At 40.4% G+C, this 25,163-nt stretch overlaps 3 protein-coding genes across 3 annotated transcripts in view; all 3 read right to left on the reverse strand.

Annotated features, from left to right (window-relative positions):
• The window catches only part of LOC121635881 (interleukin-1 receptor accessory protein-like 1), a 393,288-nt gene extending 390,192 nt beyond the window's left edge, over positions 1–3,096 (reverse strand). Inside the window, exon 1 of the mRNA XM_041979267.1 lies at positions 3,038–3,096. The gene's annotated coding sequence lies outside the window, so the exon portion shown is untranslated. The remainder of the gene's footprint in view (positions 1–3,037) is intronic.
• A 2,200-nt stretch (positions 3,097–5,296) lies between these two features.
• LOC121635726 lies at positions 5,297–9,740 on the reverse strand. Its single transcript, XM_041979038.1, has 6 exons — positions 9,320–9,740; positions 8,930–9,028; positions 7,802–7,932; positions 7,542–7,703; positions 7,095–7,321; positions 5,297–6,226 (listed from the first exon to the last, which is right to left on the reverse strand). Exons 1-6 carry the CDS (start codon positions 9,384–9,386, stop codon positions 6,124–6,126), a joined length of 789 nt encoding a protein of 262 aa, XP_041834972.1. The 5' UTR covers positions 9,387–9,740; the 3' UTR covers positions 5,297–6,123.
• Positions 9,741–10,717: 977 nt separating this feature from the next.
• Positions 10,718–25,163, reverse strand: part of LOC121635713 (FERM and PDZ domain-containing protein 4-like) — a 59,135-nt gene continuing 44,689 nt past the window's right edge. The window contains exons 9-16 of the mRNA XM_041979025.1: positions 20,905–21,024; positions 20,393–20,529; positions 18,565–18,691; positions 17,047–17,136; positions 16,763–16,945; positions 16,480–16,618; positions 15,202–16,200; positions 10,718–15,110 (exon numbers count right to left, since the gene is read on the reverse strand). Coding sequence (XP_041834959.1) covers positions 11,764–15,110; positions 15,202–16,200; positions 16,480–16,618; positions 16,763–16,945; positions 17,047–17,136; positions 18,565–18,691; positions 20,393–20,529; positions 20,905–21,024 — 5,142 coding nt within the window. The 3' untranslated portion in view covers positions 10,718–11,763. The remainder of the gene's footprint in view (positions 15,111–15,201; positions 16,201–16,479; positions 16,619–16,762; positions 16,946–17,046; positions 17,137–18,564; positions 18,692–20,392; positions 20,530–20,904; positions 21,025–25,163) is intronic.

Here is a 25,163-nt window from a genome sequence, read left to right on the forward strand (position 1 = left end):
AGGAATTCTACTATTTTAAAGGGCAGCAGTTTGTACTGCATGCAGGTCAGTTTAGCATCCAAACTCTTTTACTAGAGCGCAGTGCTACTGTAATACAAGCCGAATTTAGTTTGGATTGTTTTGTTGGTTATCACAATTTTCCTGGAAACATACATTATCTGGGACTAGATGCCAACACATACTGCTCCACATCAACAACATATTCTCATTCCAAGCTGTTCACATACTGATCTTTGGTTAAAAGCCCTCGAAAGTCACTTTCAAAGACCCTCCACCATCACTTTGAAGCACAGGGGCTTCACAGCTGCATATCGCTAGTTTATTTGGCATTAAAATGCATGAACACATCATATTGCTGAAAACTTTCCAACATTTTGCGCATTGCCCTGCAACTCTTACATTTCCTGCATGACCACAGTTTAAGTCCCACCCTGGGGGCACGCTGTGCATTCCAAAAGGATCCCATAATGCATCAGTTTGTTACAAGCTAGGAGTGAAAACAGGCTGGCCTTAACGGCGCCTCACATCACAGATGCTGGCTTTTTCAAATGAGAGCAAATCAAACAGTGAGAAACATTTCTGACCTGTTTGGGAATTAACCTGATAAGTTGTGAGATGTTTCACCAGCCGTATCGTGTGTGTCTGGCCTCAAATTAAAAACATAAAAAGATATTCTTAAAAGTTTAACTTAGGATTTCCATCATCTTGCATAACTGCAGCAAACAGCTTTATTGGAAAGAGGCTTTCGTTTTTGTTCCAGAACCAAGTAAATGGTGTATTTAATTCCTGGGATCTTCTCAGATTTATGTATTCAATATTCCAGTGACATCTAAAATCTCCCATTTCTATGAGCTCATTTTGCACAAAGTGAGTCTCAATGAGGCAAATGTAGTGATCTAAGATTATTCAAGTCTTGTACAAACACTCTGTTACTCATTCGAGCCAAATCCCTTATGCAACTTCTCTATCCTCACAGCTAGTTACAGTTAATTATGCTCACCTGGCATCCCAGGTGTAAATCTGTCCCTTATTAGATGTCTGAAGATGAATGAATTGCAGTGCAACGCTGTTAGAAGTGAAAGCCAACGATGTAAACCTGACAGTCTAACAGCAGGAATTAGTAACTCCTTGGGAACGTGATCCATCTGTGGTGATCAGGGTGTAGCAGGAGCTGTTCGAGGATGAGGCGTTGTGGCTTGTTTCTTGCTATACTTCCAGATTTTGATCAATCTGCTGCACTTACAAAAGCATTGGAAAAATGCAACAAAAGAGCACAGTTTGGATGTTGTTGATATAAAGTAGGGAATTTGCTTTTATAGAAAAGGAAGCAAACAGGAAGGTCTGCCTTTATAGATCAGAGCTCTGTTTTATTTTGTATAATTAGCTCTACACAAAGGAAAATATGCAGTGATTATAATAGAGAAACATTCCAGACATTATCCTCTTTTATGGACTTTCCTCTCACAAGATGCAGTGAAGATGGAGATAAACGATAAAGGCAGGATTTGTTTTACGACCACAAGTCAGGAAAAGGTAAAAGCAGGTATTGAGCCAAAGAAGAAAAATTATTTTACTTCCAACAAGTGACTTTACTAATAATTAAGCAGAAATGTAGCTTCCACAAGAGAGCACATCTTGAATAGATGGACAGGATTAATTCAGTATACATCAAAAAGCTCCTCCATACAATCCCAACTTCTTATAATTTAGGATGACCAGGATTGTTCTGTAAAGGCCATGTTGATGTAGTCCATTATGAACCCTACAGCAGGTTCCCATTGGCTGTAATATTAATAAATCCCACAATACACTACCATGCCAACAAATATGTGTATTGATGTTGTACTAGAGAAAAGCCTTAAATAAAGAAATCAGAAAAAAAAAACTATAGACATTTCAAAAGATCTAAGAAAGGATCTAAAAAATAAATAAATAAATAAATAAATAAATATGAAAACTGCTAGAGTTCCATCAACAGCCTCTCATTCATTATCTGAAACCCTAAATAACATTCAGAAATTGCTTAATATCCACTCTACAGAGTGCCATGGCAACAGCTGCCTCTCTATTTACATCAGTCCTTCTCTACAATCACAATCCTGACTCTAGATGTTGGAGAAGAGTGTTACATCGGCTCCATCTAGTGGCCCACATTGGTAAAGAACAGAGTAAAAACAAAACAAAAAACCCACACACACTGCATAAACTCACAAATAATCTACCAAAGATCATTAATCCTCTTAATCTGCTATGATTGCCCATTTCTAAGAGTCCAATCCAGGTGCTTTGGAAATCTCTCTCTTAACAAAATGAGCCATCACAGCCTGCATCACCTTCCAATCAAGAGATTAAAAAACACTTAAAAGTTGGAAAAACCAAGCTTTCATCTCTGAAAACCCTCCAAAAACTGCATCAAGATAAATAAAACACATTAAAATAAGACTTGCCTGGAGAGTATGCAATTACTCGAGCTGACATGTGACAAGGTTTCTAAGCTAAAAGCTAAAACTCATGTGACCCCTAAAAAGCTCGTCACAGTACTTGGTTGAATTTTTTTTTTTTTTTTATAATGGTACCTGCATATGTGTGCAGTTTATATTTTTCTAAAAGATCTAAAATAATTTTTAGCATTTCCAGGAGACCCCAAAATTCAAGTTTATTTCATTTACTGTCATTTAATTTATCAGTCAACTGGATAAAGAAAAAATGATAATTGGAATTTAGAAGTTTTTTTTATTTATATTACTAGCCTGTTAAGTAAAAAGGATAAACATGAAGAATTTCACCTCCTGGGTAATAACAGAAACATGGACCACGTGAAATATTCTGTGTCTTCATATGAATAACCAACTAAGTTTTTGCCGTAGAATCAGCAAATATATGAACTATAGCAACATGCTACTGGCATGCGGACACTGAGCACAGTCTTGCTTGCCAAATAATAATTTAAAATGACAGAATGTTTTGCTGAAATTTACTTTCTTGGTCATGGTTCTAATATCACCAAATAGACAGCAAGATTAATGATAGAACTTACTTTTGGTCTTCAAATGGCCTCCAGATGATCCAACTGATGTAACTTTCTGAACATGTTATGACAGGACAGCAACCCAGGGGGGTATTCCAGTATATTATATTATATTATATTATATTATATTATAAGCAGATTTAAGCGTACCTGGGTCCATGTGAAAGCAAACTATAAAAACCTTCTTCAGGTGAGAATTTCCAAGCTGCACCTTAGATCATCTAGTAGCCAGTAATTTCCATAAATATTGCTGTAGGGTCACTGCAAAGGGATACACCTACTTAAGAGCCCACAAGAAGATGTCAGAGGGATGGAAGACAGGTTAGGGGTGACCGCAACAACCCCTCAGCCCTGGAGCTCGTGTTGAGCATCTACCGGTGATGAGGGACACCCCAGAGGGTTACATTATCAGAACTGGGACCAGATGACTGCAAAGTAATTCTATAAATTCCATCAACAGCTCCAGATCGCAAAGGCTTACCTGGAAATGGAAAGCTTAAAACTTAAGATAAGAAATCTATGGAGACATGATGTCAATCAATGATAACATCGCATAACAAAGTGTTTCTCTTTTCAGGCAATGAAGCGTGCAACGGTAGAGCTGCCAGACAAAAACTGGAATAAAAGAATATTGTCAGAGAAGTTGTCTATTCTTTTCTTTAAGATTTGATCATGCATATGGAGACCTTGCCTCAAATCATGCTGGAGATATGTAGGGTGTAGTCTGAACAAAACCTAACCCCTACAGGCTATGCTCACAGCATATGTTTCTGTATTAACTTGCCTAGATTAGCCATTTTGGAACAGAAACCCCAAGATTACCGTTTAGTCTAAGTTAACATAGCCATCTAAACTAGTAAACCCGCTTTGTCAAATACCCCCCTGGAGGATTAAAGTTGGAGATCCCCGTGTTAGTATGACATGAGTGAAAACTCAGGACTTCTTCCTGGTCTTCATGCTTTCTGGCTGATTTTTCCTCATGTTTACATGTTGCCACCACTAGAGGTAACATGAGGCATGTCTGCTGCCCCCAGAAGCTGCTCAGGTAGTGCAGCTCATCCAGGACGGCCCATGGATGCTCACTGTGGAAAGAAGGTGTTACGTCCTCCCCGCTAGGGGTACAAGGAAAACGCAGCAAAAGAAAATAAAGAAATAAAGATCCAATGTAAAATGGAAAACAAGTATTTTATTCTACACAAAATCCAAATCAAAATCCGGTCACAAAACACACCGGGAGCCTTAAAGGTAACAGAAATGATCCTATGAAAAGAAAACCCGCAAAATATGTACAATTACAAATAATCTAACGAAAAGTGTCCTTCTTCAGGTATTTAGCTATTACAATTACACAAATCAAAATCAACCAGGAACCCTGGGATGCACAAAATGAGAAAACAAGAAATAAACTTAACTGAGAGTCTTTTCACACCTTGTAAACAAACCAGAATGCTCAGCTTCCAAATTCACCATCTACCAATTTAACTTTCAATTCCACACAGTTTCCTTCACACAGACCAAAGCCACCCTTGGCGCACTGGTGTTACCCAACCACACAGCCGCCCTGTTAGGTAGACAATGACCAGCTTTTATGGGCAAGTAGTCCCTCTGGGCGGTCCTCCGGGTAGTGTCGCCATCCAATCCGGTCACTGGAGGGAGGGAACTTTGCGGACGTCTTCAGCCAATGCTGGGAGTGCTGCCACACAGCAGTTTAACGCTCTCTGCAGGTTCTGCAGCTTCGACCCAAAGGCCTGGGGTCGTAAAAGAAGGTTTGCTGTGTCTCAGTGTTGAGAGCATGGAGAAGATACCAGGAGACATGGAGGGGGCTGTAGGAGGACAACAACCCAGCAGCAGGACCTCTACCTGCTCCTTTGTGAAAAGGAGGAGCAGAAGGAGCAGTACCAGAGCCCCTCCGGCAGGCCACTACTGTCCAGGGGTTGACTGATGCCATGATCCAGGTCTGGGAGGAGATCCCTCACGAGAACATCTGCATCTCATCAGGAGCCCAGATGTTGTTGGGTATGCATACAGGCATGTGGAGGCCGCACACGCTATTGAACCTCATTTTGAATTGTCATGTTTTCCAGAGGTTGTGTCAGCCTTTGATCTGATCTTTCAACTTCTATTTTGATTCTGAATCCAGACCTCCATGGGTTAATGATTCTGATTTCCATTGATCGTGTTATTTTGTTCTCAACGCAAGTTTCAGATGCAACACAGTAAAGCTGACGAATGCCAGCAGATTATGAAAACACGTTCAGAAGCTTTTCTGCTGTTTAAGTAAACTTTATTTGAATTAGAGTCTATTTTATCAAAATTCAAGTTTTCAGGACGAACGAGGACAGTGCAAAAAATGACGGACAAGTCTTTAACAAGACACAAAACTAGTCAAGACAAAGGCCACAAATTCAAACACTGAAAAGAAAGAACATACAATCACGTGAAGCACAAAAAAGGCAGTTTCAAATTTTTACAATCCAGTTGTCAATGCAAACTACAATCTATGCAGTTCTAAAAATACATGAGGATTTAAAGAAGCTGCTACCAGCAACATCTGAACCAAACATTTCTCAGAAAGTTAATGCTCCACAAAAAGACAGGCAGAAAGTTTTCAAACTGGCTGCAAGACAATCTACTGAGATGCTAAATTAAATTAAATCACTGAGGTGTGTCATCTTCATGCGATGCTTTTAGTTGGTGTTGAAATGCCGTGTGCTTTAAAAGAAGCGTTATTGCATTTGCAGCCATTTCCAGCTGCTTTTCAGGCAGCCACATTTTCAGGTCTGCGTTACGAGGCACTTATCCCTCCCCGGCTTGAAAGATATACCTACAAAAGTAAGCAGGGTTGATGGAGAAGTTGCATATCACCTGATCATCACACCTTTATTTACACACCCTCTATAAACATACTTGTATTTAAGTCTGCTAGTTAACTAGCTAACACACCCTTTGGAAGAATACTGTAGTGGTTCTTCTAAAACACTACTTTATATATAATAAAAATAAAAAAAAGGAAAAGTTTTTGGCCCATTCAATTCATAAATCACATGAGGAACACTTTGTACTCCAGAGAATCCAGCTGCTCATCTGTTGTCACATCATTTTGTGTCCATGGACAAGTCATCAGTACATCCCATGATCCTCTGCAACTCCTCCATGCAGGGAACAATGGACTGGCTCTGCAGCTGAGCCATCTTCAGCCTACGGATGCACAAACAGAAGCCAGCTGTTAGGCAAATTCAACTTACAAATATCCAGTTTGGTAGCTTGTTTCAAACATTGACACATATTTACATTGCCTTCAAACTTCTCGCCTCTACCTCATTTCTATAACACACCTCTTTGTTTAGTCAATTTTATTTCTTTCTCTTCCACAATTTTAAAATAATTTACAATAATCGATTTTTTCTATTCAGTTTCTCACTAAAATTATACCCACCTTCTCTTTCTGAAAAATTCTTTTACTTAGAAGTTGCTCTTAATTTTATTTGTGCCGATTCAAATCTGGAAATTTTAGAGCTTGTGTGTTAGCCCGTTATTTATCAATCTAATGGTCCTTTTCCACGCTGTATTTACAGTTTGTAGATTGTATTTGTAGTTCGATAGGGGCATAATGGTACATGTATCCGTACTCTGATTTTTTTGGTGCAGAATGTTTGGTTTGTAAAAGAGGCGAACCGCACAGCCTCTGGCTAGCGGACGTTAAGCTAGTAACAGCTTAAAGGCCTTCTTCTGTCTTTAAAATCTCCTGTTTGGGAGCAATTCGGCTTCCCAGTGAAGGATGTAAACGGCCAAAGATACGTTTATGAGATGAAAGCACTATGCCTCACCACCATGAGGTATCCTAGATGTAATATTCTTGAGTTTTATACAGATTCCTACAGACCATCACTCACAACCAGTAGCCTATAACTAACTTTAGTTCACTCATTATTGTATCAACACATCAGGTCATGCTTGACCAGCATTTATTTGTGGGCAAACTGAGGCATTTATGTGGCGTCTTCATCATGAAGTGTTGCCTCCAGCTCATTTCTACATAAGCAGAGATGCTGTTCTGAATTGTTACCTCCTGAGCAGCTCCCGTCCTCTGGTGAGCTCGGGCCGGTAGTGCTGCAGAGCAGCGAGGCTGTGAGCTGCCAGAATACTGTAGCATTGTTCTTTGAGAGCGTTGTGGCTCGCCGTGTCCCACTGTGGTAACTCGGTGGTGTATCGCCACGCCATCAGGGAGTACTCCAACACAATGTCCCACTCTTTGTTCCTCAAAAGAACCTGACCCCATTCCTGACATGAAACCTGAGGGGGGTGAATGAGAAGGTGACATATTCACATGACAACGAAACCTGCAGTTTAAAGCGGTGTCCTGTGGAGCAGCACTTCATCTATGTGACAAAAATGTGACCCCTAATGAGACATAGCAGCTTTTAAAAGTCTAAAGCACTCTGCTACATGACTTTCCTGCTAATTACAAGTCAGTCTGCAATTTTTAAATAGAATAATAAACACTGATACTCACTTTGAAAGCCACCAGGTGAGGATATGCTTTTCTGTAGCAGTGAGCGTCCCTGTTGGAGCCGAACCGTGAATATGGTATGGACCTGTAAACATTTGCCTTCTTGAGCTGTAGGTCTTCCTGTAGATACTTCAAGTCTGATGCCATGATCCTGGGCTCATGGCTCTGCAGATAACACAGCACACACGCATATTGAATTTCCAAATTTACACTGAATATCACAAAAGCAAACTTCAGTGGACTTGAGTAATCGGGGTGAATACCTGTTCAACTAGAATGAGGGATCTGATCAGTTGTACAAGCTGTTGTTTGGAGAGTGGGGTGGGGTGCTCATCCATCTTCTCACACTGCTCGTCTATCCTTCCTCTCCACATCCCACCCATGGACAAGTCCACTGCAATGCAAATGAATGTGACATTGGGATTTTTTACCACACAAATGTGTGAAGCAGAGCTTGGAAGTTCAAAGTGACTTAAAAACAGCTTCAAGACTAAAAAAGAAAAAGAAAAATCTCTTCAAAAACTTCTATTATTAGTCAAAAAGAAAATGTAAATGACTGTCTTACTCATAATTTATCTATACTCTTACAGTACTGTACCCAAGTTATTTATATTTCCAGAAGAAAAAAAGGAAGAGGGAGAAATGTTTACTAAAACGTGTTAACGTTAACAGCAAAACCAAGTTTGTACAGTTCTAACAAGCTTGAATTATCATCTTCATTCATCTCATTATTCTTTCAACACAGTTCGAACCATCTCAGACAAACTTTCCTGTAATTTCATTAAGTTGTCTTCATGAAAAGTTCTTCTGGCTTTTTGAAGGAACAGGAGTTGAACAATCAGTCTCTTTGTCATTTCAGAGGTGCATTACTGGTTAAAATAGATGTCTTACATTCAGCTACCATCTCTTAATGCTTGTTAAGTAGCTTTCTAGCTAGCTATCTGCATACTCCATGTCTTCATACTTCTTTTCAGTCTCTCCTGAAACACTAACACACATTTCTGGAAGGGCGGGGGAGTGTGTTGTGTCTGTTCTGGGTGAGAGAAACTAAACTACGAAGAAAATCACATGTAGACGGCTTAAAACAGTTTTTATTCAATGTTTGCAATGTAGCCATTTTTGGGTAACCTTTTTAGTTATACCTCTAATAATTGCAACTAAATAAATTTGATGAAATCATAAATTTGCAACATGTAGGTGGTTGCAAAAATCAAAAGAAAAATTTTGAACACCCTTCCAAAAGCCTGGAGAACTACTGGTCAAGATCACTTATTCAGAAAAAAGTCTGGCTCGTTGAAGGCAAAATATGAGGTTTTTTCTGCACAGTACTACTAACTCCATTTGGTCATCAGTAAACCAACCCCACAATAATGTTAAAGGTTTGTACTTACAGGACTGGAGACGCTTTGTATTTGTGTTTCTCGACCTTGGAAGTGGAGATGGAGCCAAACGAGCACTAAGAATTTCCAAATAGGACCTTCTCATACGAGCTGAAATAAATATAACATATAAACATTTACAAGATTATTCTTTTTAATAGACTGCTTCATGTTTATATTACAGTGTAAATAGTAACTCCTAAAAAAGCAGAACATAACGTGAATTCCATTTTAAAATGATAACATTCGATAATAATTTTTGCATATTTTTATCTGTTAAAAGAACGTTAGCAATGGGGGCGCGCGACAATAACATTAGCATGATAGCAAAGTTGAGCATCTTTCATGAAGAGCGCAATTAAAAACGTTTAGGGAACTTTTATGCGTCCAAGTCAGACTTACCTGCAATTTTGGGCTGAGGAGCAGGTATTTCTACCAAGGCACGTCGTGGATGGCACACCGCTGCCATTGTGACCAAACCACCCAGTTGAAATAATGGAGCTAACTACCTGCTATTAGCCTGCGCTGCTGCTACTAGCTGAAGTTTAAATCCCACGGGGGACAGAACAATTACTTCTCCACGTTCGTAGTGTGTTCGTGGTTAACTTGTTAATCAGCAGCTAATCCAGTAGCGTACAGACAGTTCTTACGAATAACTTCCCGCTCGACACGCGCTCAGCAATGCAAAGAAAAGTATCCAAGCATTAATGAAAGGAACAACAGTATAGACGGGTAAAAATCTACAACTTTTGTCTGCCACTACAAAGCTGATGAGGCGCGCGACACTAGTTGCCGCGCGGGAGTGGTTTGCTGCATTCGCCGACTTGATTGGTTAACGTAGCAGCGTGCGTAGACACGCGCCCAATATGTAAATGAGCTGGGCCAGTCTTCACTGCCATGTCCAGCTGCTGGGGAAAAACATCACGTCAGGCACGCAGGAAACGTGATACACATGCTGCTGTGGGCAATGTGTGAACACGTGACCCACTGCAGCAAATGACAGGGCTGAGAAGTTTGCTAGTTCCATATCTGCTGCGAATTTTACTCATATAACAGATACATTTGAGCAATAAACAGCATTAAATGCTTAATTTTTGTGTCCAGGAAGGAATTTTATGCAGAATTAACAGGAAGATGTAGTCAGTATTGTTTTTATAACAACTAAAATGTCTTTTGGAAACAGTCTAAACAGGGTTGAGATGGGCATAATAGGCTATTAATCTGTAAGACTTATGTCAATCTGCTCTGATATATACATATCCATCTGGAAAGCACTTTTCAAAAGTTCTACACAAAGGCAACTTTCAATTGGGTTAGTCTTGAAGCCTCTGAAAATATATTTAAAAGTGCCTTCAGATTGAAATTGTAATTAAATGCAGAAAATGCATGCCTCTGCAGCCTGAATAAGTAAAAAAATTAAGCTTAGATTTTCCAACTCAAAATTTTAATACAAATTCATCACCTTCCTTCATGCCTTGATGTAATTAAAAGTTCAGCCCCATAGTTCATTATTTATTTAAATCCTGATTACTGTTAATCTAATCAAGTGCTACTGATGTAAATGCAACTATTGATGAGCAGATTGGATCAAATATAAGAGAGCAATCTTTGAGCTGAACTCAAAGATTGTTTGATAATGTTTGAAAATATGGGACAAGCATGGTTGCAGCATCAGGAATCTGCCAAAATATATCAGATTGCAGCACATTTCCAAGCTCTCTCTACAGGCTGCTTGTCATAAATACATATTAAAGTGATTTGAATAAAATGAACAACACAAAAATATATATTTACATATACATCTGTAAAAGATCTTTTAATAGGTTGTAAGATTATTGAAAATAAAACCCAGGATTTTATCTAATTGAAATGCATCCTGATACACTGTGAGAAATATTACAGCATTCAAGCACAAAACATATCCCAAAGCAGATAACAAAACACGGAAAAAATAAATTTAAGATAATTTTGACACAGTTCAGTTTAGGAAATTGTTATTATATTACTGTAGTTTAATATGTCTTGTTACTTGTGGAGATTGTTCATATGTCATTATTTTCTGATTATGATAAAAGATATGACAAAGTGGTCAATGCAATGTTATAACAATATTTGATCATCCTGTTGAATTGCAAAAAATATAAATAAATAATAATAACCTTTGTGTGCAACAGTATTTAAGTCAGTTCACTTTTACAGTCTGTCAGAGATCTAGCTTACTAACTTAATATTGACATGAGAAAATAATGCAACTGTTTCCTCACTGGACTGACAGCGACACACTTTTATGTAGAGCTCTACGATACATTTTTATCACCAATCGGTAGAAGACATCCGTAGTAAAACTGCACCTCATGAACTGAAAGTAAATTCACTGTAGCACTGCAACAACATCAAAGCAAAATTAAGCTGAGTATTGCATGGCTTCTTGAAACTGCTACTGCAAAGATTATAATTATATTGTAGTTATGTACATTACATATACTTTGAATAAGTTACATGATGCACAGGTAAAAGGGTATAATATCTATTAGGTACATATGTTACAAAGATCTGTGACGGTATGGCTTTGTTTATATACATCATGATAATGTCATCAGAAAAAGCAAGTACAGTCAGATGACTTTCTTTTAGCATCTTTGTAATCTCTTCAGTGTTATGTAGTTTTAATACTAAGTCTAACTGCAAGAAGTTTTACACTTTTTTAAATATTTTGATATAAAGACCACCTAGATGCAATATAAAAATATAAATGACTCTTCCAGACAACTCAAAAACAGAAAGATGCTTAAAGACAGGCTTCTACTGACTGCGTAGGCCACACTATAAAGCATTAGGAATAGCCTCTACTTGCTTAGCAGCGTTTTAAGGGAGCGGGTGAGTGCGTTAGCAATAGCCGACATAGTGCTGGAGTGGCGGACCAAGGCTTTGACGCTGTTCTCCCCTGGTGCTCCTACGGTGGCAGCCTCGGCTGCTTTGAGCAAACAGATATAGTTCATGACAACCTCGTCAACTTTTGCCACCACCTCTCTTTGTTGGTACGAGGCAGAGGCTCCGAGGCCCCTAACCAGACACATACAAGCTTCGCAGAGGCAGCATAGCACCTGAAAGCTACATGTTACAGCTAGCAGCATTTCGTCTGGACTACTGTGGGCCTGCGCCATCCTACGGCATGCCCGGCCTAATTCTTTCGACTCAATGGACAGGAGCTGTTTGTACTGGGAGACGTCTTGGATGGGCATCTGGACTCCACGGTCACATCGGCCTATGCTGGATCTCACCAATGCAATGAGTTCGCTGGCGTCGCGGCGGACATCAGTGAAACCAGAAGGAAAGCTGTACATGTGGTCCTTGAGAGCGTTGATTCGTGCCAGACGGTCACTAAAACTCATGTTATTGAGGACCTCTCCATACAGCTGTTCCCCTACAATGTCTACTGCTGAGCTGCAGAGGGATATGCCAGAAGCAGCACCACCATCATTGTCCATACTCCCTCCCCCACGGCTTCCTCTAGGCCTCTCCCACTCAATGTCATCTTCTTCTCCTTCACATTTACGTTTAAAGAAACAGTAGCTAAAGGGCCCGTTGCATCTCCAAGGGCTGGTGTCCAGTTTCTGAGAGCCCTTTGTATGTTTTGAGTCTTTCTGTAATGGAAAAGCGACAGATGCCCTTCTGCTGTCTACTCCACTTCCTGTAGACCAACACGCCGTGTGGGAGAACACAGAGCCTTGGGAATAGCTCTTTGAGAGACGTTTCCTTGTTGGTCTCCGTTGGGCTTTGTTGTCACCTTGTTGGGACACTGGTGGTGACAAAGGCTGCTGGCTCCGGCTCCGTGTGGGCTTATCAAACAGAACCTCCACACTCCCAGAACTGGCAGTAACATTGCTGGAGCTTCGTTTGAGCTCCCTGCCCCGCTGCATGTTACTGCCGAAGGGGTCCATCAGTGGCAGGGTCGAGGTGGTGGCGTGAATGTGGTTCTGATTCTGCCGAGACTGGATGGAATGGGTAGAATCTTGCAGGCATCCTGAGTTGCTGGAGCTAGCGTTACCCTGCGGAGGCAAAGATAAAGGAGGTGGTGGTGGAGGTGGTGGAGGAGGTGCAGATTGCGAGTTGGCTGCTGGGGAAGCAATGCAAGCTCTTGAGCTACTTGATGCCTGCCGGATGAAAGCAGAAGGGTGGTCTCCTTTTCCTATCGAGATGGCACTGAGGTCTGCACATTGGCCACTCAAACTGGGAGCAGCAGAAAAACAAAGAGAATCACTGGGACGTGGATACGACTGACGACCTGCATGCTTGGCTCTCAGCTCTGACTTGAACCAGTCCTCTGTACTGCCACCAGGTTGGCTTCTTGATCGAGGTGGGGGGCAGGTGTTTGTACTTTCAACATCACGATTTCTGCTCTGATTCAATCCCCCATTCCGGTTAAAAAAGTCCTCTCTTTTACAGAGTGACAGAAACTGCTCAGGATCCATGCCACTCCTACTCAGCTCACTTTCCAGGCCGGAAAAGGAGCTTCTCCTTTCAGCAGTAGCTTGCCTGAAATCTAAACTTTCATTTTGTCTTTGAACATGCACATCAGGGCTTCTTTTGAGTTTGGCAGGAAGTGTTGCAGAGTGGTAAGAGTGTTGACTTCTATTTGCTAGCTGCAAGGAGGCTGCATGAGGCGTGACTAAATTTGGACTGAGGAATGGGGATGATATGGAAGAAGGCATATATGGACAGCGAGCAGCGTTGTTGCCCCTATTCTTAACCATTTCAACAAGCTGAGGGTTGCTAGTGATGAAGCGCCTGGAATCCTTTTTCACTGCCCCTCCCATGCCTGCACTGTGCAGCTTCCCTCCCTGATGCATCTGGCTGACTGTTAGATAGTTAATCAGCTGTCTGTAAGCTTCGCTGCCTTCCTTTGGGTTAAGCCCCTTAAAACCTGCATGTTGTTTAGCATGCACATCATTGTGGGGCTTCTTACTTCTAGTCCCTGCAGTCTCCTTATGCTTAGATGGTGTAGCTGAGGAGGGTCGGCCAGGTTCTGTCCCTGATAGAGGGGGGTGAATGTTTGGAAGCATTTTCCGAAGAAGGGCAGGGTCTGCATGAGGATGGAGGTCTTTTCCCTGAGGAACTCCAGGTTTGTTTTCCTCACAGTTTAGCACTCTTAACAGAGAGGAAGAAGAACTAGAAAGCGGGTGTCTTTGCAAATGGTGGTGTTTGGATTCAATCGCGCTGGGGCCGAGAGGGGAGTCAGTTGGTGTGCCACAGGCACTGCTGTTGGTGCTGCCACCTGCATCCAGTGATGAGCACAGAGATCCCTGCAGTGAACTGAGGGCTTCTCCTTGCAAATTCGAGATTCTTTTCGCTAAGTGGTACTCACACAACCTTGCAACACTCTGCTGTCTCGAAATTGTCTGATGGTCACTTTGTATGTCTGAGCCCTGGTCCGAACCCCCTGATCTGGGATTTTTGGATGGGGACAACAGCGATGCTACAACTAGATGTTCATCTTCAGCTGCAGAGCTGCCATCTGCAGCACAGTTCCCCATGCTGACAACGTCTAAGAAGCGATCAGAAATGGTGGACAAAGGGCGGGCATTTCTGCGGAGGTTGCGATGCAGGCTGTTCACTGTGATGTCCTCGCTTACGGAATTGTCAGCTAAAAAAGAATTTTGTCTCCTCTGACTTTCATCTTGCTCACAGAACGAAGTGCGCTGGTCTAAGTCAAAACAGCTGCGCCTGTCGCTGCTTTCACCTCGATGTCCTTCCCTTGTGCTGAAGGTATTGTACTTTCCTCCAGAGTCTGCAGATTTTTTATGGTGCTTTCCTCCTGGTGTGGTGGAACTTGGACGCTGGAGGCTGGCTGAAAGATGAGTCTGAGACCTCATATCTTGTGTGTCTGGCCCAGATGACGTTGTGTCCAAATGTGGGCTCCGTCTCGGAGGAACCGCCGGAGGCTGAAGGTGACGTGTTGGACTACGCCGCTTCTTCTCAATCGTGCCACACGTATTGGGTGAGACTGGAAACTCGGTTTTTTCCTCAAGTAAAGGTTGGTATCCTTCCTTTGTGGCCACCAGGAGACGCATGTGACTCTCGCTGAGCCGGTGAGTAGCAGCTAGTTCGGAGATTTCGGTCATCTCTGAAGAGTTGGTCTCATTGCCAGAATCTGAGGATGACTCTGGGCTGAAGCCATGAGATATGTAAACACCTAGACGATAAGATATACAAAGTTAAATCTGGATCATTTAGCAAACTACAGAGATTAAACATGACTGTACTCTTATGTGTTCTGAAATCACCTGGATTGTTCCTGCCAGGAGGCGGTGGTGGTGGTCTCTGTTCACTAACTGACAGATCTGCCAGTGCTTGTAAAGTATCCATGACTTCATTCTCCAGCCTTCTTTCCCCTCCTCTGCTCCCTTCCCCTTCTCCCTCCCCGTGAGTCGAAATAGCATCAATTAATGATACTGGAATATCATCATTGTCACGTGTGCTCAGTGGCCTTCCCTCCGGGGCCGCATCCTCATCCGAACTGTCTCGAAACCCTGGTGGAGGAGCCGCAATTGCAAGGTTGAGCCTCTGCAGAAGAGCGTCGTCCTCATCCTCGTCAACGCCGTCATCTCCCTCAGGAGGAGGTAACGACGTCAGGTCGATGATGTCATCAGTAGAACCTGAAAGCTTGAGAAAAGTCGCTTTGCTAGCCGCCGTGGGCAACCCGCCCCCTTGGTTGCTGCTGTCTGCATCTCCCTCTTGTCTTTTTTCCCCCACCGGTGTTCCACCGGTGGAGTCTTCCTCACAAGACGCATCATCGTCATCTTCTGCGTCATCAGTGGTATCACGATAAAACAGATCCCTAAGTACCGGCTCCTCGCCACCTTCTTCGGTTATTATGTTGCTATAGACGTGTGTTAAATCGCCGAACTGGAACGACCCTCGGTCACTGTTGTTGTGCAGATATGGTGGTCTGGTCTCTAACAGCTCTGGGCTCTCTGACAGTCCTTCATATCCTAAGTTCTTAGGTCTGTTCAGTGGTGGGTTTCCCCCAAAAATGAAAGACACTTTGGCACTCCGAGGTGAGTCTTGAGTTTTGTGTCTGGCAGGGGGTAAAGGAGGTGGCACCAGATTTCTTTGTGCCTCAAAGTTGCTGTCTGGGTTTGGGGGTTCTTGGAAATAAGGAGAAATGCTATTTTCCCTCTGATTGTTGTCTGAGAACTCCCTGTTGTAGACCACTCCCTGGGATGGCTCCTCGTTGTCCCCCAGAGATGTGCTGTACGGCCACTCCAGGATACGATCTTGACCTACAGGCATCAGCAAAGTGAGATTTTCTGATTTTATGTGTTTCATATTTTATTTGGATTAAATTTTAAAGCACCTGCCCTCTATTTTCTAGACCTAGAGTGCTCTGCTTCAGCACGTTTCATGCTGCACAAAATATAAATTTTTAAGTCATGCATTCTTGCATTGACTTTTATTCTAAGAGAGTGAGTTTCTAATGGTTTGTGAATATATATGTGAGCCCTTTTAAAATAAACATTAGCACAATAGGCTATACTGGTATTAATTTAGGGATAACTCACCAGTATCATCCCCTCCTGTGCTATTGCAACTGGCCATGTTGAAAATAGATCTCCTGGAGTCCACTAGGAGGCGATAGTAGCCTGCTGTTAGACAAGCAAGGTTCATTGCATCACTTGACTCCATGATCAGTGTGATGGGCTGTGAAAGCAAAGAGGGAAGTGATGGAGGATGAAAGAAGGGAGAGCAAAGGGGGAAAAAAAAGGTAAACAGTAAATGCTTCATACTTCTGGAAGACAAAAATATGAATTATGTTCTAAAAAATAAAGGCATATGCTCCCTTACCCTGACATCCAGAACATGAAGCTCAAGTCGGACGTTGGTCTCATCTTCAGTGAGGATCTCGATGCGGTTGACGTGGCTGAAGTCGGCCAACAGGGCCACGAGGTTGGTCCGGGCATTGATGACATGGCTGATTCCGTACCGCGGGCCTACTAACAACATCACCTCAGTCTGTTTCTCACCTTGCTGCAGGAAACAGTTCATAAGACAGTTGAGAGGAATCTAAAAACAACTTTTTTTGTGTTTGACAAAACTTGTACAAATCCCTTCAGGAATTAATGCCTTACCAAAAGGATCGATTTAAACTCCCGCCCTCCGTAGAGTTTGAGCTCACTGAGGTACCTCAGGTAATGCACCTTAGCCTGCAAAGCAGTGAGCTGTGAAGAAAGAGGTGAAAGACATTAGTAGGCATTCAGAAATGGAATCTCTCCAACCCGAATGGGAGTATTCGTCCTCTAATGTCAGGATGTAAAGCACTCTCCAGCCATTTTGATGTGGACCACTGATTTTCCATTATATCCCATCATATCATTTAAATCTGATCAGAATCTCCAGAGCGGGTCCACTGCAGCACTCATAATAGCTCACTGCTGTGGATGTATGCATCTTAAGTCCTTTCTATGTTTAAACATGCGCCTACATTAGTGAGATGTAGTGAGATTTAGATTTAATTTATATTTACTGTTCATTTTTCACCTCTAGTCAATCAAATTGTGTCTTTCTAAACAGTTTTATGCACCACATTTCCACAAAGCTCAAAAGCATCTTTTCTTTGAACTGCGTGTCAGCTAACTGACGCAGCTTGGTAACATTTTTCCCAAAAGAGTGAATGTATAGTGAATACAAATATCCACTGCATCTTGCAGCTTGGGCTTGCTCAGCATGAATTAAAACAGACATAAAACTGACAGAATGCATGAACTATTTTTTGAGGAAACCACACATTGCCATTCTAATAAGCTTCATATTACAAATCAGACTGATAAACTAATCAGACATAGTGTGAATGGCTTTTAATATCATTGTAATGAAATAAAATATGACCACTGTCAAGGAAAAGTTTTGCATACTTTATTATAAGACAGTATTAATTGATATTTGGCGCTCTGCATATCTATGGCTGCAATATTGTTTGTGTGAGATCAACTATAAAATCATAAAAATAAGTATTTATATCACCCTTATGAGTTTCTTTTGTTATTTTTTTTTCTGGGCAAAAATAAGTGGGAAATGTAACAGAATTTGGGTTTTACTTTTAGGACTTGTTTCAGAATCTGATGATATATCAAGTCATATTCCTGCAAAATACAGAACATTTTGAAGACCTGTTAAAATTTAAAGCACAATTATCTACTACTACTAGCTTTATGTAGATATTAACCTAATTTCAATAACAAAGTAAAAGTGCCTAAAGCTAAAATTTTTGCAAGGTTTAACTAAGTTTTATCCTGCAGCTTATCTTGTCAAAGTGTCGGAGACTGAAAAGGCCAGCAGGTGTTTATATCATTTAAACAGTTTCATAAAAGTTGAAAGGTTCAGCCAGGTTGGATTAACTGCCCCTGACTGGGACATGTGTGTGTGAATATGAATAAGAATATCTCATTATGCACAAACTTTAACTTGTTAGCAGCATTAGTATTCAAGGTTTGTCTCTGCAAAAGGTCTTAGGATGACACAGGTGAGAACCTTTACAAGGGCGTATGGCAGCAATGCTATTTTGGGACAGTGCAACAGAAGACAGTGTTTGTGTGTATGTGTCAGGAGTTTTTTAACAAGGGCAAAGAAAGACAAAGAGAGCTGGTTACTTTTTTCCCCAGAGGCACAAGGTTCTGGTTGGTTTTGAGGATGTGAGTCAGAGCCTTCTTGATGTTTTTTTCCTTCATGCTGGACAGCACAGTTGGAGGCAGAAACAGTGACAGACCCCACTCCTTTCTGTTGAGAGAAGATTGATTTCAGGATAAAGCTGCACTTGGAAAAAAGTGGACTTGGGTTAAACACTTGCAGTCAAAAGGTAGAAAGTGGATGAGGTTTCCACTCGTGCTGGCTGCCAATGTAAGAACAAAAACACTGAATTGACTCTCAGGAGGAGAGCTTTCTTTGTTTAAAGTGTTCCCTCAATAGGTCACGAAATGTAAGAGAATTTCCTGGGCTGAAAACACAATCTGCAATGCTGGGCCACGTCGATAAAAACGCAAGACTATAGATAAAAAGCAATTTTTCTCTTTCTGTTAATTGGTAAGTTATGATCAACTTGCACAAAAAGTTGATTATACCTGGAAAGCCTGATTAGTCACCTTTACAATGAGGTATTATGTGTAAGCATCATGTGTCTGTGCCAGGTGTATGCTAGTCACACATGTATGAAAGACACTTGATTGATAGAAAGGCATACTGGAAAAAGATTCAGGAGCCAGTGTTGATTCCATATCAAAAGAATTGTGCCAGAGCGATTCAACAACTCCTGGTTGAGGAATAGGATGCCATCTCACAGTGAAATGTGATCAGGCTGGTGACCAACATGAGGAGGTGGTGCCAGGCTATTGTGGATGCGTATGGATTTTCCATATGCTACTGAGGTCACTGACAATGTAAAATAAATCAAGCGTAAAAATTACAATTATGTGTATATTTTTTCCTTATGTGGGAGAGTGCAATTATCCAATCCAAAGGATTTTTGGCATATTTTTAAAGGGCAAGGCAACCCACACGTTTAGCCGTGTCCCTCAGTCCACAAAAAAAAAAAAGAAAAAAAAAAGATTCTTACAAGCTGTGCCTTGTTGTAACGGTGAGTAATCAAGCTTTCCAACTTAGCAATTGGCATACTGATGCTCTGTAATCAATACTTCGATATTTGCAAGTTAAAATATTGGATTTCATACTTTTAAAAATATTGTATTACAATATTTTGCTAATAAAAACCATGCATTTTGTTTTTAATTTTTAGACTTTTTGGGAATACATTTTATTTTGTGTGCATTCCTTCCTGTCCACAGTAGCGTACCAGATTGTCATGATATCGTGATGATGCTGCTAGTATTAATGATGATGCTGTGTTTTAATATTTTACTGGTTTAATGCAGGTTCATGAGCACTGTTTTCTGTCAGTTTAAGAAATTAAATTTTATTTTGATTTGTAGTTTAATTTTTACTAGGATAAATTCAAAAGATTTATTTTCATCTTATTTTAATTTAATTTACCTATTTATATTCGTTAGATTTTCTTTAAAGAGGCAAAAAGTATCACCAGCACAGGTATCTACATAGATGAAAAAAATACTATTAACTAATGGTGTCGTATTGACAGGAAACTTTTTGGTATTATCCATTTTTATCCCAACTATGTATGATACAGCACTAGTTGGTATTATTTAGGAATAAATAATCTACCAATAAAGAATTTCTTTGTTTTTTGTGCAATATTTAATTTAAAAATATTTTCATACTAGTTTCTATTATTATGCCTGTAACTTTACTATGATAAAATTCTGCAAAGTCATAAAAAATATCTTAGGAAAAAAGAGTCAGTCAGTCTTTAATTTATAATTGATGAACAGTTTAATATTACAGATATTGTTAGGAAGGCCAAATACCCACATATCACATACCACATATACCCACAACTGTAAAACTTACTGGATATATTTAAGAGAGACCTTCTGGCTCTGTCTTGTCGTCATGGAGAGGATGTACATCTGCAGAGCAGCCAATCGCAATGCTGCGTCATACTTCAGCTCTGGACCGAATCGCTCTAAAACTACATCGTTGCAACTCTGCAGCAAATGAAGAAAAATTAACAGTCAGTTTTGTGGGCTTCATGCCTTTAAAGCACAATTGGAGCAGCAGTGGTTCCCCACTTAGTAGAAATTATTTGTTCTAAACCTCGTTGGCTTGAGGATGAAGGACAGGGAAATTATTGCTTTTCCTGCTCTCACGCTATTTCACTTAAATGGCTATGAAATTTATCCAACAGGGAAGCAGTTTATTTTAGAGGATGACTTTATTTGATTATTAGGATTTTGGCTTGAAATAATTAATTCTGAGTAACTGTCATATTATATAAATCAGACACTTTGTGATTTATTTTCCATAGTTTACAAGTTTTGCTTTATTTTAATTCATAATTCAGTAATGCTATTATAACATACCTGAACATAAAGGTATTCAAACGCCACAGCATCCCTCCGGAGCAGCTCCACTGGGTCCCTGGGCATGAAAGTGATCCTAAAAAAACACTTCATCTTGTCAGAGCCGGGTCTCTGAGTCACCTGGGGTCAACAGACAGAGATAAACAGAAGCATGAACACCTTGCTAAGAGATAACAGCATTAGCAGAAAAAAAATAAGAATAATTGTACCATTAATATCTTCAGAGTCTGGTAGAAAGAATGTGGAAACTCTCAAGCCAAATAGGTCAAATGAAAGTAATGCTGTTGTGATGCATTGTGAGAACTGAGATGCAGTGTTTTGGAAGAGATAAAATGCTATCAAGCAAGGACAGAGTTGAACTATGAATTAATTAGCTTTTGTGTTAGCTAATGTGCTATCCAACATCAGGTGAACTCTTTGAGCTTGCACTGCTGGGACACTGTTTCAGAAGCCAGACTTATGCTAACAAGCAAGCACAGTCAGTTTAGGTAACATTAATGTAGCTAACATGAATGAATGTCAACTGAACTATTTGCTAATGTTAGCTAATGTGTTAGCTAACATCGCTGAACTCGCTGCTTGCACTGCTTATGCTAACGAGCAAGCACAGTTAATGTTAGCTAACGTTAGCTGAACCTTTTGGGGGGGGGCGTTACACATTAACATATGTTAAAGTTAGACTGTCTGATCAAGTGATGTTTGGAGAACATTTTCAAAGTAATATAGTGAGTAAAAATACTGTAAATGTCTGAGGAGCTAAACCTACACGCATTCATTTAAATTTACATTTCTCTACTTACAACACTTTCCTAACTGAATACATTTTAGCATTTCTAAATGAGACAATAGGTAATCATTCCTAGAACATGACATAGGCAGGTGTAAGTGTGCACCAGTAGAACAGTATTCAATTTATTCTGATTGAGAAGACTGTGTTAACATAAAGTTTCCTAACTTTAGTTAGGAAAGATGCTTAAATTGAACACATCTCAACATCAGTTAGATTTCACCCAGTCCTTTTTAAAATCATTGTCATATGACAGTTGGCGCTATGGAAGTGCAATCTTAATGTGCTGCAGTGAAGAGAGTTGGAACAATATGATGAAATTACTTTAATGAACAATCAGATATATCATAAGCAACATGTCAGTCACAAATGTATTATCATGCAGCAGTATTTTATTTGAATGGATCATTATTAAAGGCATAAATACAGAAAACTAATGTTGGTCTGTTGGCAAGTTGCATTTTAACCAGAACTTTTATTGCTATCATAAAGGTTGTATCATAGTTAATGACACTATTTTCAGATGGTAGAATTCAGTTATAATTCCTAGTTTTGTGGGGGACAGATACAACTTTTCAGCAGAATCTATGTAGTTGCGTAGAGGACAGGACTTTAGGAAGGCCATTCTATTAACTTAATGTTTTTTTGTTTGTTTAGATTTATATCCATTTAACAACTAGCTTTAGTGCTTAAAGTGGTAATTTCACATCTTCATTCCCATTAGCCCATACACTGACACCTGCATGCACTCACACATATATCCACCAACATACACTATGCACCCTGAGAGCACTCATATGCATAATCCCATTTACAACGCTATAGACACCCATTTGAATTCACCAAAGGTTTTCATCACTGTACCTGTTGCAAATCATCAGTCTGAGCCTTTTTTTAAAAACAGTCATGCTCAAACATTGCTTCAGTTCTTGGCTTAGTTTATTCCAAACCTTCACACCACCGACTGAGATGCAAATTCTCTTCATGGTTGTTTGAACGCTCCTGGTTTTAAAGTTCAGGTTTCCCTCTATAATCACAGCCCCCCTCTCTATTAGTGAAGAGTTTCTGAATATTATCTGGTAGTTGGTTGTTCCTGGCTTTGTACATTAACAGAACAGATTGAAATTCTACCAGATCAGGGAATTTAAGTAGGCAGGAGTTTTTATATAAACCATTAGTGTCGTCCTGGAAACCTTCCTTTTGAACCATCCTGATGGCTCTTTTGTGAAGTGTGCACAATGGTCTGAGTGAGAATTTGTAGGTGTTATGGTAAAATAAATGAACAATAGAACAGAATATGTAATGCTTAATATTCAAGAAAAATTTGGATTTTCAGAGGACTGAAACACTTGTATAATTTAGCTTAAACATATCAATTGTGTGGTTTCCAGCAGATTTTGTAGCCGATAATCACACCCAGAAACTTAATTTAACTCTCTCCACCTTTACACCCTCTAACACCACTTTTACTTCACTGTTCTCTTTACGATCACAAACAACATAAACTTTGTTTTGTCCAAATCTAATGACAGTTTATTTATATCAAACCACTTTTTAAATTTACTCAGTTCTGAGGTGATTTCCTCCATGAGCTGTTGCAAGATTTCCCCTGCACAAAAATATTGGTGTCATCAGCAAACAAAACAAACTAGTATTTTTTTTAGACTTTACCTATATCATTTATGCATAAAATAAAGAGTGTTGGTCCCAGTACTGACCCCTGGGTTACGCCACAAACAATATCTAAGCATGACTGAAAGTCACCTATTTTCACAAATTGGTGCCTGTTGCTTAATAACATTTCATCCAGTGTAAAACCACTCCCCTGATCCCAGTTTTAAGAGGTAAATAGGTGGGGTCCGCGCAGTCCGTCTGGGGGATTCAACCCGACGGGTCAGGGACAGCCGCCCGGTGCGGGAGGGTCCCCGCCACCTGCCCCCCGAGAGGAGAGGTTTTTCAGTTTTTTAAATAGTATTTCATGGTTTATTGTGTCAAATCTTTTAAGGTCGATGAACACCTCAACTGCAAATTTCTTTTCCTGAGTTGGTCCTGTTTATTCAGACCTGATTCCTCTCAGCTGAAGGTGAGGTTTATGGTTATTCCATATTTTAACAAAGTCTGTCTGTGTTGATGATCTTGAATTTCTGTGATGTTTCTTCTCAGATATACAATGAGCAGACTTCTCACTTGTGTTATTTGTTGTTCAATCCATTAGCATTGTCAAATAAAACCCTCCCTTAGTACAGGTAAGCTGCTTGCCACAGTCAATCATCATCATCAGCCAGCCTTAACAAGTTTCACTACAACCAGATGAATAATCTAAGTGGGCTATGGATAATTAACACCTGTATGTATAGTAATGTTGAGTTAAGAATATTCTAAATAAATTCAGGCATATTCACTTTTTTAAAAATTGATGTTGTACCATCATTCTTCACCAGAAAAAGAGACAGTGACTTCAGAAAAAATTCTGTCTACTCCTCGCCAGACATTCAGCTAATCTTTATCACCTTGTGACTTGCAAGCCTTGTCTGTCGGAACCATAGTCCAGGTCACGTTTTGCGGCCTTGAATCCATTTCAGACAACACAGACTAATAATCAGCTGGCCACTCTATTCCTTCCTTCGACAAGTCAACTAGGAGGGCTATCAATAGTTCTCACAGTCTCTGCAAATCAAAATAAACCTGGCTAATGATTACTTTGGTTTATCTGCTTTCCAAGTTACAGATTACGTGGTCTTATTGGCCTAATCATGTGGAGATCTCCAGCATGCACTGGGCCAGTTTGCATCCAAGTGTGAAAAGGTTGGGATAAATAATTAATAAAAAGATGGACCGTCCTCTTTGGCTCTTTGGGTTGTGAATGAGTTGCTGCTTAGATGGATGAGTTTAAGTATCCTATGGTCTTATTTACAAATGGGAATACAATAGAGCAGGAGACTGAGCAATGCCAATGCTCTACCAATCCGTCTTGGTGAAAATAGCTGAACGAGGCAAAGCTGTGGGCTTAAGCGGATCTATATTCCAGCCAAGTTTATGCAGTCCAATGCAGCCCAGCCCCAACCTATAGTCATTAACTGTGGGTAGTGAATGCAAGAATGAGATCACAAAAACAAGCTGCAGAAATTAGTTTTCTACATGCTCAACCTTCAGGATGGGCTGAGGAGTTTGCCATCAGGGAGGGGCTCACAGAAAAGCTCATTTGCATTGAAAGGAGGAGTTGTGATTTAAATCTAGTTGGAATGCCTTAGGGACAACAATCAAGGGAGGATTTTGTGGATCTGTCTCATAGAGATGTTTCTTGTGACAGTCCGAAAAGTTGCTGAGTAGAGTATTTGTTTTGGTGAACTTGGTAATACCTTGCCGTGACCCCATGAAGAGCTGGAAAATGTGTCTGGGGAAAGGGAGGTCAGGGGATATCTACTTGGACTATACACACGTGGACAAAATTGTTGGTACCCTTCAGTTAATG

This window comes from Melanotaenia boesemani, chromosome 24 (genome assembly GCF_017639745.1).
Source record: "Melanotaenia boesemani isolate fMelBoe1 chromosome 24, fMelBoe1.pri, whole genome shotgun sequence".
Taxonomy (NCBI): Eukaryota; Metazoa; Chordata; class Actinopteri; order Atheriniformes; family Melanotaeniidae; genus Melanotaenia; species Melanotaenia boesemani.